General features: G+C 47.2%; 1 protein-coding gene across 2 annotated transcripts; it reads left to right on the forward strand.

The window, feature by feature from the left end:
* Positions 1-2,360: 2,360 nt before the first annotated feature.
* UROD (uroporphyrinogen decarboxylase) lies at positions 2,361-13,078 on the forward strand. Of its 2 annotated transcripts, none has more exons than XM_083157493.1 (10): positions 2,361-2,543; positions 6,264-6,376; positions 6,697-6,776; positions 7,016-7,078; positions 10,189-10,386; positions 10,480-10,641; positions 10,724-10,861; positions 11,098-11,198; positions 11,415-11,481; positions 12,782-13,078. In XM_083157493.1, exons 1-10 carry the CDS (start codon positions 2,521-2,523, stop codon positions 12,935-12,937), a joined length of 1,101 nt encoding a protein of 366 aa, XP_083013619.1. In that variant the 5' UTR covers positions 2,361-2,520; the 3' UTR covers positions 12,938-13,078. The 2 variants fall into 2 exon arrangements, with proteins under 2 accessions (XP_083013619.1, XP_083013620.1); XM_083157494.1 differs by having other exon boundaries at positions 2,449-2,468.
* Positions 13,079-14,088: the final 1,010 nt, after the last annotated feature.

Genomic DNA, 14,088 nt, shown 5'->3' on the forward strand with positions numbered 1-14,088 from the left:
CCCTACGCTACACAATTATTGTTCCAATGAGTTTGTTTTATAAAACCAACTTGTTTAAATGCCTGATTCTCAGCTTTTGGGAGAAAACGGCTGATTACTGTTTGCTTACATACATTACACGATAATTGTTCCAACCAGCCAACTAGGCTGATTATTGGGCAGTGTGTGGCCAGATTTACTGTTACACAGCCATTGAGAGTCTTTTTCAAAAGCAGGCAAGCCAAGCATGACCTGTGTTACTCAATAATTAGGCCCCCTGCCCTTGTATCACTTTACATCAGGGGTGCCTAGCGATGGCGATCTGTGTGGATGCCATCGATGGTTTCCACCAATGGGAACACAAACCATTGCTGGCAGATAACTATTCTGTGGATTGCCATCAATGGTTTTGCCATTGTTGTTTTTGTGCATGCGTGCCAAATTACACTTCTTACACAGCTGACCCGGTTTAGGAGACAGGACATCCTATTGTCAGCTCTTACACACGGTATAGAAACATAGAATTTGACAGCAGATAAGAACCATTTGGCCCATCTAGTCTGCCCCTTTTTTTATCCTTCAGGTAATCTCAACCCTTTTTAATCCTTATTTCTTTGTAAGGCATTTCATATGCCTATCCCAGGCATGTTAGCGCCACTTTATAATTTAAGCTCCAACCTTCTGAGAATGGTGGTTATTCTTCTTAAGTACATCCGATCAAGGCCCTTATTCTGAATCGTGCGGCCGGAGCCGCACACGGTGCTCCGGCCGCACAAACCAATCCCCGCCCACACTACGGATCGCCACGGCCGTCCGTACACGGACGGCTGGCGATCCGCATGAAAATGGTGGGGCGTACGCCTCCACCATGGTGGGAGCTGCCCCCTGCATTCGATGGTCGTCGACCATCGAAGGCAGGGCCGCACGCCCCAGCAGCTCCCGCAAGCTGAGACCACACGGACAATCGTCCGTGTGATAGCTTGTATGGGGCCGGAGAACTGACATCCGGCGACGTCAGCTTTCCGCCCCCATCACTGGCGTCATACCCTCATTACCATGCATACGCCCCGCGTTTGCATGGGAACGCCCATGAAACGCGGGGCGTATGCATAGGGAAATGAGGGTATGAAGCCCCTCACGCCCCTATACGCCCCCTTTGCGGCGGACGAAATACGTCTGCGGCGAATTCGGCTGCACATGCGCAGATTGACCTCTGCGCATGTGCAGACTGAAAACATCGGCGGTACGGCCGCACGCGGCCCGTACCGCACGATTCAGAATAAGGGCCCATGTCAGGAGTGGGTCACAAAAGAGCAAGATCAAAGGTCCATACTTATTTCTGCCTTAAAGGGGCATACACCAGGGTTGCCTACTTTGGGCAGCCACCTCCGTCCGTGAACTGAAGCACAAAGAAAGGGGGGGGGGGGAGATTTGGCATGAGTGTTTGGGGCATAGTTTCCTACCCTCCTGCATTCTGCAGGAGACTCCCTGAAATAGCAGCAATCTCCCTCTCTCCCTCATTGGTCTACCAATCTCCCTCATTTCACCTAGCCCACATTACACTGTTACATTTTTGCGGAAAAAAAGGAATGAGAGACAGATACATTTACATTGATTCATCAGCACCATATCCCAGCACTTTACCTAGTGTAGTAGCTCTTAATAACTGCTTTGGGGCTCATCTACATTTGGATATAAGTCATTTTAAAATGATGTAGCAGTGCACACTAACGCTTCTAGGTGCCACGTTCACAATCTCTTTTCCATATATGGAACTAGCCACGCCCTTTAAGTGGAGCATGACACCCCCCCACAATGAGGCGCTGTGTAAAATTCTGCTACCAACTATAATCTCCCTGAAACTAATTTTCAAAAGTAGGCAAGTATGGTTTGGGGGCATGGCCACTGCAGAATTGCATCATCGTAGCCACGCCCCCTCCATGCAATGTCAGTACTACAGGCATTGCACAGCTGTGGGCGGGGCTACAATGACGCAATCTGCATCATTTGGTCCCCCCCAGCCGATATTTACATGATTAACATCGATGGTTGATAAGTATCACCCTAGTTTTGCCTGGCTAGGAACCTCGTAATCCCAGGCATCAATTAACAGAAAATATATGGCTGTAAAAATATAATAAACATAATATCTCATTTTTTAAAGTTTCCGACATAATAAAGATGCAAGAATATACAGTAATATATTATAATACACTGACACTGCCCAGAAGCAGCACAGATGTACTGAGCTGCGTGCAGTACAAGTACATACGGTATCGCCTAATCGCGCACTACAAGTAATACGGTAAGGTCACACTGGCAGCCGCAGAAGTGCTTCCTGCTCGACTTCACGTTACTCAGCAACGCCGGCTCTATGTCTCCATTTTGATTGGCTGGTGAGATACTCCTGACTAATGCATGGAGCAATGTGAGCCCCGCCCTCTCCTGGATCACATGGAGGGCTAAAGTGTAAGGGGAGGAGTCATGCAGTAAGTTTGTGTAAGGACTGCTGCTTTCTGACATTTACTGACACACAGCAGCATGAAGCATACAGAGCAGCCACTGTGAGTATACACAGCAGCCTGGGCACGTGTTGGGTGCAGGGGGTCATATTGCAGCATGCAGATCGGTGTGAGGTATATGTTGCTGATGGTTAGCATTACTGCCTCACATCACTGTGGTCATGGGTTCGTTTCCCACCATGGCTCTAAATGTGTGGAGTTTGTATGTTCTCCCTGTGCTTGCCCACATACTCCTGTTTTCGCCCACAATCCAAAATATATGCGGTCACCTCTACGCCAGTTACGTTAGCCACTATTCAACCGCTCCACTTGCCACAACTCCACTACAGGTAATACATGCTGTGTGGACACAGAAGGGTGGCGTGGGTATTACCTTCAGTAAAGTTGTGGTGGTACATGTGTAGTTTCATGGCGCCGTGCTACCCGGTCTCTGCTCTCTGGTCCCCTCGTGGAGTTCACCGCCTGGACCAGTGCGCCCACTGCCTCCCCTGCCTGGCTCCCTACTTGCAGTCCCCCGCTCGGCATCTGGCTCCCTCCACCGCAGGTACTACAGGCTGCGTCCGCTGCCTGCTTGCAGCCCCCATGCCCTGCTCAGCTCCCGCTGACAGCAGCTCCCCGGGGGGGACTGCATGTGATAAATCGCATGCGATTTATCACATGCAAAACCTGGCACATCAAGTGCCAAATCGTATGTGACCCCCCCAGGGGAGTTGTCAGTAGATTAGGTCCGACTGTAATGTATGGGGGCCGTTAGTACATCTGTCTAGGGATGGACATTGGAAGCCCACCATCAAATGATGGCTGGGCTTCCACCATCAAATATTTCGATGTGATGGTCACTGAGCATCGCATCAAAAGAATTAGATAGAAAAAGTTTATGATTGGCGCATGAGCAAATAAAAATCCATTTTCTTTGCACATGCACAACCATCTACAGCCCAGCCATGCATGTGCAGAAGCATTGCAGCGTGGCTGGCTGGGGGCGAGACCATCGGAACACCATTGAATGTTTACCATTTGATGGTGGGATACATCGTAATGACAACATCAAATGGTAAAAACACTACCATTGAATAAAAATATTGATAGTAGTGAAACATCGTTATGCGATATCCATCCTTTAATGACACCCACACACAGCTGTGCTATGAAAAGTCATAATTCAGAATGTTGGTAGGTTCTGAATGTCAACATGGACGTTAGGTTGTCAGGAAAAATGTCCATAATCGTAAATATCAACATGTTCATAGGAAACTATTTGATTGTAATGTAATTCCTACAAGAATGTGTGGTTAGCCACGCTTTAAGCAACTTCCCAACCGTAATAAGTGCTGGGTGCGATGCAGTTGTGCTGTGGCGTCTGAGCATCTCCAGAGCCTTATAGTGGGTACACCTAATGCAATTGTGCTTGCAATTGAATCCGGATTCGATTGGGATCAAATCGAATGGCAAGAAAAAGGCATTCGATTTGGACTATTTTTCTATTCGATTTACACTACATGGAAGCGCGCATCGGGATCAAATCTGCATTGTAAGCTGCAAAAAGTATTCGATGTACATTTGAAATCAAATAGTGCATATCTCCCTATGTGTGCGCACCTCAGGAGTGTGCTCGCAGAAATCTGTGATACATGCAATAACAGACAGATTGCAGAAATTAATTGAATTCCATAAATTCCTTTGTAAGAAATTTCGGTACTTGTGAGTTATCCGGGCTGCCGTTTTTTTTCATCGCGTCCGAAATCGTGGGCATCGCGTCGGTCGTGGCCGTTATAAGGGGCCGCGACGCGATGCCCGCGATTTACCATAGACAGTAATGTTAAAAGACGCGATGGACCCGATTTCCCATAGACAGCAATGTTAAAATAAAATGACAATGTGAAATTGGGCAATATGGCCATTTCAAATTGGATATGTTTTAAAAAAAAAGGTTTCATGGCCCCCCACCACCGTTAACGCCACCCCGCTATTGAGACCAACCCGAAGCGTGGCGAGCGCAGCGAGCCCGCGAGGGGGGGCGGTACGCGTCCTCCGACCTTTTCATACCCCTACTATCCACTAGGGCGTGGAGTGAGAATAGAATAGTGTGGCGAGCGCAGCGAGCCACCGAGCCCGAAGCGTGGCGAGCGGACGCGGACACCTGTGAAGCCCGCAAGGGGATGCGGATACCTGTGAAGGTATCCGCTGCGCTCGCCACACTATTCTATTCTCACTCCACGCCCTAGTGGATAGTAGGGGTATGAAAAGGTCGGAGGAAGCGTACCGCCGCCCCACGCGGGCTCGCTGCGCTCGCCACGCTTCGGGTTGGTCTCAATAGCGGGGTGGCGTTAACGGTGGTGGGGGGCCATGAAACCTTTTTTTTTAAAACATATCCAATGTGAAATGCCCATATTGGCCAATTTCACATTGTCATTTTATTTTAACATTGCTGTCTATGGGAAATCGTGTCCATCGTGTCTTTTAACATTACTGTCTATGGGAAATCGGGTCCATCGCGTCTTTTAACATTACTGTCTATGGGAAATCGCGGGCATCGCGTCGCGGTCCCTTATAACGGCCACGACCGACGCGATGCCCCCGATTTGGGGCTAAATCGCGGGCATCGCGTCGGTCGGGTGTCCTTAAGTTAACTAAACTTAAGGACAAAATCGGCAGCCCGGATAACTCACAAGTACCGAAATTTCCTCCCTAATGTCGACGTTCACCATGTTGACACCAGAATATTGGCAATGGCGCATAGACACTGACATCCATACATGCATACTGGAAACACCGCTGTGTTATCATTAAAAGTCCACTCTGTCAGCAACTTGCCAGGGTGGGGGCTTCTTGCTGCTTGTACCCCGCCCTCCTTACATCCATGTTACAGTTCTGTCTGCAGGCTCTAGATATGGGATCTGGCCCAAATCTTGCACACGTTGTGGTTTGAGACCTGGGACACTGTGAGGTTGGGTATAGCGTATGCGGTACAGGAGAAAGGGGGGCTGGGTCCTCTGTCACTCTGGAATTTTGGAAACCCCATAATGGTACATATAAAAATAAGCAATTTAGGAGTCTACCATAAGTCTTAATAGAGTGCAGGAAAGTGTTGCTAATAAATGAGCCTGTGAGAATATGGTGGGAATGTGGTTGTGAATACTTATCCTTAATGGTGGGGATGGTTATTTATAACTTTTGTGTGGAAGAAGACTGAATTTGAACAACAAAATAGATAATTTATCGGTGATGTCTTCTTATTGGCATACATCACTTAGCAAAGTGAGGGTAAGCATAGCACGGTTCCTTTAAACGTACATGAGCAGTGGACAATAATTTATACCTTACTTACATAAAAGATATGTAATACTCACATCAAGGTATCTTTGATATTGAATCCATACCGGTAATCACGCTGTTCTATGCAGTAACGTTCTTATAAAGGTTTCTTCGGAAATCTCACCTGTCTCTTTTTAAAAGTTTTTATTCTGTACGACAGTACAATGTATGAAGCATTGGGGGTGTGTGTGTCACAGCTGCCTGGTGGGTAGTCTCAAAGCAGTGCAAAGAAAACTGGTATGTAAGTGCTGGTGTGATAAAAAAAATATTGGGACCCTCAGAGGTCCTGTGATGGTAGCGTTTCCTCCATTTAACAGCACTCCCCCAGGGAGGATATACAAACTCCACACAGTTAGGGTTATGATGGGAATTGAACCCATGAACTCAGTGCCGTTAGTCCGTAATCAGCGGAAGGTTATAATTCCGCTCTTGTTTCTTTCTCCCCAGCCCTGAGGGGTTTCCGGCCCTGAAGAATGACACATTCCTGCGTGCGGCTCGCGGGGAGGAGTGCCGCCATGTGCCCGTGTGGTGTATGAGACAGGCCGGCAGATATCTGCCAGGTAAGTGGTCTGTTGGGCCATGATGTAATACAGGAAACCAGCAACTCGCTCCTTATGTGCAAGTGAGCTTGGCTGATCTCTGGGGTGCAGATGCCGCTGTTTTGTGGGATGTAATAATATTTATATCCGCACCACCCACCACTTTACTAGGTACTAACCACATCTCTGAGGCGTGAGGCACTTGCGAGTATTTCTCCTCTTTCCTGCTGGTGCCTCCAGTATGAAACCATTAAGAGGCAGATTGAGCATTCTGATCCCAAGGTTGCAGTATGTACAGTGCTGCCCTCCTGTGGCTGGTGTTTGATGTGCATCTCTTGCAGAGTTTCGGGAGACCCGCGCTGGACAAGATTTCTTCGCTTCGTGCCGCAGTCCTGAAATATGCTGTGAGCTCACATTACAGGTGATGAGATGGGGCGAGGGAAGGGTGATTGGGACATCACAATACTATCAGATGGGACTTCTAGGTGGGATAATGCCTGAATTCATAGAATGGAGTTTATTTCCCAGCAGGGGAATAGAGGAGGATATCAATGTATATATACAGTAGATCGATCGGGGAACATGGGATACTGATATGATATGGAGGGAGGGTTCCTTCCATTGCTGCGGAACTGACGACACGTGTTTCTGCTTTCACAGCCGCTCCGTAGGTTCCCTTTGGATGCCGCTATCATCTTCTCTGATATCCTCGTTATACCGCAGGTTGGTGGTGATTTCATATAGACCTTAGTGATACTGTTCTATTCCAGCCCTGAGAGACGGAGCACAGGAGGAAGCAGCAAGAACGCAGAGCGCAATGCTTCCTGCGCTGTGCGTGCAGTGATGACCCTGTAATGAATTGGAGGCAAGCGTCAGAAGGATATGTGCAATCAACAAGATCCTAAAACCTCCCCCTGGTCTCTGTTCCTTAACCTTCTTGAGTGTCGAGTGATTTTGGCAAAATAGGTGTGAAAATTGTCAAGCCAAACATTTGTATTCATCAGAATGACCTGTAATGTTACCTTATATAGGAAATATGCAAAAGGGATAGAGATAGATCCTCAACCAGCGCTAATATATAATTAATACAAACTTCCCTTGTGTAGGGTTTTTCCTTTATGCAGTTTTTCCCTTGAACTTCACAGGGACGTTTTCACATCAACAAGCCTCAGATGAAGATATATGTGAAAATATAAACATGGGAGATATCATCGCATAAAACTGTATTTAATTTTCACAAAGATTTAAAACATGGGGGTACAATGTTAAAAAGGGGGTTTCCACAGCATCTGGGTAAGCATACAAAGTGCACTGGGCTGCAAGCTTAGGCCTGGAAAGGTAATTACCAGATGGATTGGAACTGTTGGCAAAAACAGTTCAAACAGACATATGGCAAGTCACATACGGATCCCGGGTCACGCAGGTGCTCTCACAGTCGATTGGTAACCTCCTCTCCTGGGCGTCTGCCTGGCCCTGTGTCCACCAACGCGTTTCGGATCCCTCTGGATCCTTTGTCAAGGTGTGAGAGCACCTGCGTGACCCGGGATCCGTATGTGACTTGCCATATGTCTATTTGAACTGTTTTCGCTAACGGTTCCTATCCATCTGGTAATTACCTTTCCAGGCCTAAGCTTGCAGCCCAGTGCACTTTGTATGCTTATCCAGATGCTGTGGAAACCCCCTTTTTAACATTGTACCCCCATGTTTTAAATCTTTGTGAAAATTAAATACAGTTTTATGCGATGATATCTTCCATGTTTATATTTTCACATATATCTTCATCTGAGGCTTGTTGATGTGAAAACGTCCCTGTGAAGTTCAAGGGAAAAACTGCATAAAGGAAAAACCCTACACAAGGGAAGTTTCTATTAATTGTATATTAGCGCTGGTTGAGGATCTATCTCTATCCCTTTTGCATATTATGATCTTTTCTGGGTAAAGAAGAAATACCCGTGAGATAGAACCATCCCGGCAGCTTCTGTGCGCACTGTGGTGTATATCTTTTTTTATTTATATAACAAATGTGAGCGACGCTGGCATATTTACCCGATATTTTGAACATCTCTCACAGAGGTGCTGGCACTGAAAGGGTTAATATCATTTCTGTAGCTTCCTATGCACAGGAACATGTAGGTACTTAACTATCCACTACAGATCAGGTGTCTGTAAGAATGGGGCATGTCAGTCATTCTACCCGGAGGCCAGCATTTTACTGTATAACAGTTATTGTCTTAGCTGATGTGTGATATTGCACATAAGCGTAATTCCAGCCAAACCGTAATTTTGGGTACCCCCCTGCCCTGTATATCCCATGATGTGGTATCACCCTCATCAGGGCGGTACCTGCACCCAGGAGGTTTGAAGCCTGTGTCTTTGTAATGCAGGTGCTGATTGGACGGAGCCAACATTAATATTTCAGTTTGTGGTTCCTCCCACTAGTATGGATTATCATATAAATACAATTAACAAATGAAAATTAGTAGGCACTAAAATGACCGGGTAAGTCTGGCTATAAATGTAAAATCCATTTTTGAAAAGAAAGTGTCCACATTTTGTTTGTCCTGGTTATGACTCCTGTTATCCACTAGATGACGCTAGGTCCCAACTGTTCTGGACAGCTAAACAGAAGTAAGGTGCATACATTGGGTGAAATTTAATAGGACGAGAGATTCAGGAAGTGAGAGATTTGGTAAGAAATCTCCAGGTTTTTTTTAAAGCGGCAATCATTTACACTGCAAAATCAAACTTGTTTAGCAGTGTAAAAGATTGCCGCTTTAAAAAAACTGCAGATATTTTACAAAATCTCTCACTTTCTGAATATCTCATCCTATTAAATTCCCCCCACGGTGTCATACAGTATAAGCACCTAGAGTCATAGAGGGTATATTTACTAAAGTGTGGATTTATACAGACAGAGATGTTTTTCAATAGCAATCAAGCAGATTCCAGGTACTATGTTCTAGGAGTTGCTAGATAAATGATCACTCTAATCTGGTTGCTATGGATACCATCTCCACTTCTATAAACCCGCACCTTAATAAATATACCCCATAGTTTCTTCTATAGCCGGAATTCATTGCTCCTCTCCTGGCACACAGAAGTTGTGTACTGCGATACCTAATTCATCTGCATCTGTTTCTATGGAGAAGGTTCTAAGGAAACACAATAAACCGTTGTATAACCCACTAAGGCCAGCCCTTTTACAGTGACACCTGCACATGCTGCCGGGAATGGATGGACCTTGTAGGTAGAACAACATCTGAGAATAGTGCTGACCTGATCACATTCACCTTGCTCAGAACATATGGAGTGAATTCAATTAGCTGCAACGGTGGTGAGCGGCCCTTGTAATGTCTTGGAAATGCTACTAGCAGCACTGATACGGGCTAGTCTTACTCCGCACTCCTGGATTTATGTACCTGAGGAGATTCACGTGTAATTTAATTGACCCCTATATATGAAATCATCTGATCACCATTTTTTTAATGGTAATAAGGACAAGTATCAAATGTATAACCAATTCCGTTTAGGAACACAAATGACAGAACTTTATAGATTGTGAAGTGACCTGAATTGTCACTGGGCTCCCAAATATTTCCAACATGGTCTCTTTCGCTCCTACGGCAGGCAGCCATGTTAGGGGGAGGGGCTTCTAACAGCAGTCACAGTGATTGGTAGCTTAGAAGACTTGCTTTGTGGTAATGTACTATGTTGTGTGGCTGATACACACACACACACACACACGGCATAGCCAGTGATGTCATTGTAGGTCAAGCGGCAAAGAAGATTAACTTTTGTGTTGCTCAATTGACCAGTTCTGTTCTTGTTCCCAGGCATTGGGGATGGATATCCATATGGAACCAGGCAGAGGGCCTGTATTCCCCAACCCCCTCCAGAGCCCAGAGGACCTTAAAAAGTTGAAGCCTACAGTGGACGTTTCGCAGGAGCTGGGATACGTGTTCCGAGCCATCACCCTAACGCGACATAAAATAGCCGGCCAAGTGCCCCTAATTGGATTCACTGGTGCTCCGGTCAGTGTTATTGGGCGATATTAGTGGCTGGGTTACAGCGTTAGTGTGACGTGTTCCATGACCTCCTTGTCTTCTGGTTCCCCCTCCTTGCAGTGGACTTTAATGACCTATATGATAGAAGGCGGAGGCTCGAACACAATGTCCAAAGCAAAACGCTGGCTGTATCAGAACCCATCTGCCAGTCACCAGCTCCTACAGCAGCTCACAGATGTCATTGTGGATTATCTGGTGGGACAGGTGGCAGCAGGAGCTCAGGTAAGGCGTTGAGACGGTTGGCCACTTAGACCACGATACCAGGTCTCGTTGTCCGTTAAACCATTGCGTATTTGTGTTCCAGGCTCTGCAGGTGTTTGAGTCTCATGCTGGATGCCTCGGGCCCCAACAGTTTGCAGAGTTCTCTCTGCCTCATCTCCGGGAGATCTCCCGCAGAGTCAAACAGAAACTAAAGGATGAAGGGTTGGAACAAGTGCCGATGGTGGGTTCACGAATATAGGCTTGTGAAAGAAAGCACCAATGTGAGCTCTCGCTCCATGCCGCTGGTTTCAACCCTATATAAGGTCACTGACAATAGATGCCGTAGTCTTTCATTGTAAAGCTTTGTGGCTCCTTCGCGTTCTACTATGTTGATGATCGCATGAATAATTCTCTAGTGGTCATCCTTATTTTACAACCACCATTAGCTGGAGATAATTAACGGACTCTTTCTCGCAGATCGTTTTCGCCAAGGATGCTCATTACGCCCTGGAGGACCTATCACAGTCCGGTTATGAGGTTGTGGGCCTGGATTGGACGATTCGACCGCAGGAAGCCAGGTGAGAAGGCGGCACCGCGGGCAGACTTCCAACGGTCCCCAGCTGGAGGGCGCTAGCATAAACTACAAAGTATAGCACATGACCTTTATACCATGTACTAAAACCCTATATCAACTTTTAAAGAGCTTGTCTCCTGCTGCAGTGAGAACAGACCCCGCTCCCAAAGACCTTCAGAACATTGAAAGATTTCCTAAGTCATTTTAATCTTTGTTTCAGAGAGAGAACGGGGAGGAAGGTGACCCTGCAGGGCAATATGGATCCCTGTGCTCTGTATGCCAGTAAGGTGAGTGTTATTTATATAGCGCACACATATTCCGCAGCGCTGTACAGAGAATATTTCAACCTTCACATCAGTCCCTGCCCCAGTGGAGCTTACAATCTATATTCCCAACCACATGTACACGCACACAGACATTCTAGGGTTAATTTTTGTTGGAAGCCAATTAACCTACCAGTATATCTTTGTAATGTGGGAGGAAACCGGAGTACCCGGAGGAAACCCACGCAAGTACGGGAAGAATATACAAACTCCACACAGTTAGGGCCATGGCGGGAATTGACCTCAGTCCATAGCTTGGAATGAAGTGGTTACATGTTGAGATCCTTCAGCATTTTGGAGGAAGAATAGCACTTGGGTGAATATATAGGGTGATTCTGATGTAAGCGCTCCCCTGCACGTTCAAACAGGGGAGCGATGTTTCCTGACTGTGTAGGCACATGTGCAGCTGCTTGGTGCGAGCGGATGCAATTCGCCGGGTCATTCGCACCAAGCAGTGTGGGCGTGGGGCCGTGCCCATGGGAATGGCCACTGTTTATTTATGGGTGTTCCCATGGGAATGCGCCAGTGCCGCGGGGGCGGATAGCAGATGTCAGCTGCCTGCCCACTTCCTATACAGGCACCCGCAGGTCTAAGACACCGAGACACCTTCTAAAATCATTTCATGGTCGGCGACTATGAATGATTTTATCTCCGTACTCAAGGCTGTGAATGGATGTTTATGCTAAACATCTGTGCAGGGAAATCAGTGTGCAAGGGGCGGGCATTCGTGCGATGAATTTCACTTCTGTGCGGGTCAACCAGAATCACCCCCATAGTCAGGGAACCACTGTGGCCAGCTATAATGTGATTTATACAGACTAAGGTTATTCAAAATGTGGCCCTCCAGCTGCAGTGGTTCTACAAGTACTTGCATGCACTGAAGCAAAACTGTTGCAGGGCATGCTGGGACATGTAGTTCCACAGCAGCTGGAGGGCCACTTGATCCTTATGTAAAGGCTGGTTATACATGACATACAAAAAACTGAAATCATTTTTCAATAGTAGATGTCAATATTTATCTGAATAATTATCTAGTTCAGTTCCCGGCGTTCAAAATCCCGACGCTGGAATCCTGACCGCCGAAATCCCGAAACTTTCTCCCTCCAATCCACGTCCCCCCCCCCCCTTGTCGGGATTTCGGCGGTCGGGATTCCAGCGTCTGGATTCCGACCGCCGGAATTCCATACCGAATCCGTTCTGGGGGGTGAGCAATATAAGGTATCAGGAGTTACTGAGTCTTCCTTGTTTCAATTCTCCGCTGCAGGAAAACATAGAGGAGGTGGTGAAGAACATGCTGGAAGCCTTTGGAACCCGGGCGTACATTGCTAACCTGGGCCATGGTTTGTATCCAGACATGGACCCAGAGCATGTTGGAGCCTTTATCGCTGCAGTGCACAAATACTCAGAGGACCAAAAGTGACGTGGAGCCGCTAACTCCTGAGCAGTTTGTTCAGAAGCCCAGGACTTATAGCAACCAAACTGTCTCTGCTTTCAGGAATCAGTAGGAAATGTTACATTAAACCCTGTCCATGATCATTATGTATTAAATACAGATAAGACACCCATGGGAATGTGACTTTATTGATGAGGAATATGTCCCAAACATGGACACTAACATTCCAGGTTATTATTTCCATAGCCTTATGCTGCAAGTCTCCAGACTTTTATAATACCTTTCCATGGAAGATCCACCATTCACCATCAACAGTCCACACTGTCAGATTACATGGCCAGGTTACCAAGCAGGCTACAGATGTACAACTTAAGCCTCGTACACACCAGACCAGGCATTCCCAGCCTCGGTCCTCAAGGGATACCGTCATTGGGTTACCACCAAGTAGGTCGATGTGACTTTAGGTTGCCATGGTCATTAGGTCGACAGGGTGATTAGGTCGACGTTTGTCTGTCTTTTGAGCCGACAGGCGGTATTTCATGCCCTACCATCCACTAGGGCGTGGTAGGAGAATAAAATAGTTTTAGTGTTTATGTTGACTGTGTCGACAATGTTTTTTTTTTTTTTTTTAAGTTGACTTTTTCACTGTTGACCTTCCTGCATGTCGACCTAGACACATGTGGACCTAATGACTGTCCAACAACTTGCTAGCGGTCGGCCGGCTCGCCTCCCGTCCCGTCCCACTGGACCGCCAGGTATCCTAGTTTGTGGGCAGCAGCGCTGGTATGCGGGGCCGCCCGGCGCGCGCCGGATCCCCGCCATTTTACCGGCGCTGCAGGAGGACATCTTCCCTGGGGCCATTTGCTAGCAGGGGGAAGGGGCTCCCCCCACATCAGCCCCTCCCCCGGGGACAGTAGGCAGGGAACTGTGCTTGGCGCACAGAGAGTTCCCGCCACTGACATCCCTTCTTGTCTGCCTGGCTGCACGTGAGGAGGGACACGGAGAAGCTCCATTGCCACCCGGGGTTCCACTCTTTCACTGCCAGGAGGCTTGGGCAAGTCCCCCCTGTACCTCTCCTGCGGGACACTGGTCACAGTTACTGAGTGCTCCAGTCAGCCATAGCTGCTGCAAGAGCCTAGTGCTATTTGCCTACTATTTGCATTGTATGCCTATGTATG

Source organism: Crinia signifera, chromosome 8, assembly GCF_055691185.1.
Source record: "Crinia signifera chromosome 8, ASM5569118v1, whole genome shotgun sequence".
In the NCBI taxonomy this organism is placed as follows: Eukaryota; Metazoa; Chordata; class Amphibia; order Anura; family Myobatrachidae; genus Crinia; species Crinia signifera.

What these genes read in the sequence shown, in the direction of transcription:
- UROD (XM_083157493.1), top strand. Translation starts at nt 2,521, where the DNA reads ATGAAGCATACAGAGCAGCCACT. An exon ending in GGTTGGAACAAGTGCCGATG is followed by an intron (nt 10,862 to 11,097) that starts GTGGGTTCACGA and finishes TCTTTCTCGCAG; the next exon opens with ATCGTTTTCGCCAAGGATGC. An exon ending in ATTCGACCGCAGGAAGCCAG is followed by an intron (nt 11,199 to 11,414) that starts GTGAGAAGGCGG and finishes TCTTTGTTTCAG; the next exon opens with AGAGAGAACGGGGAGGAAGG.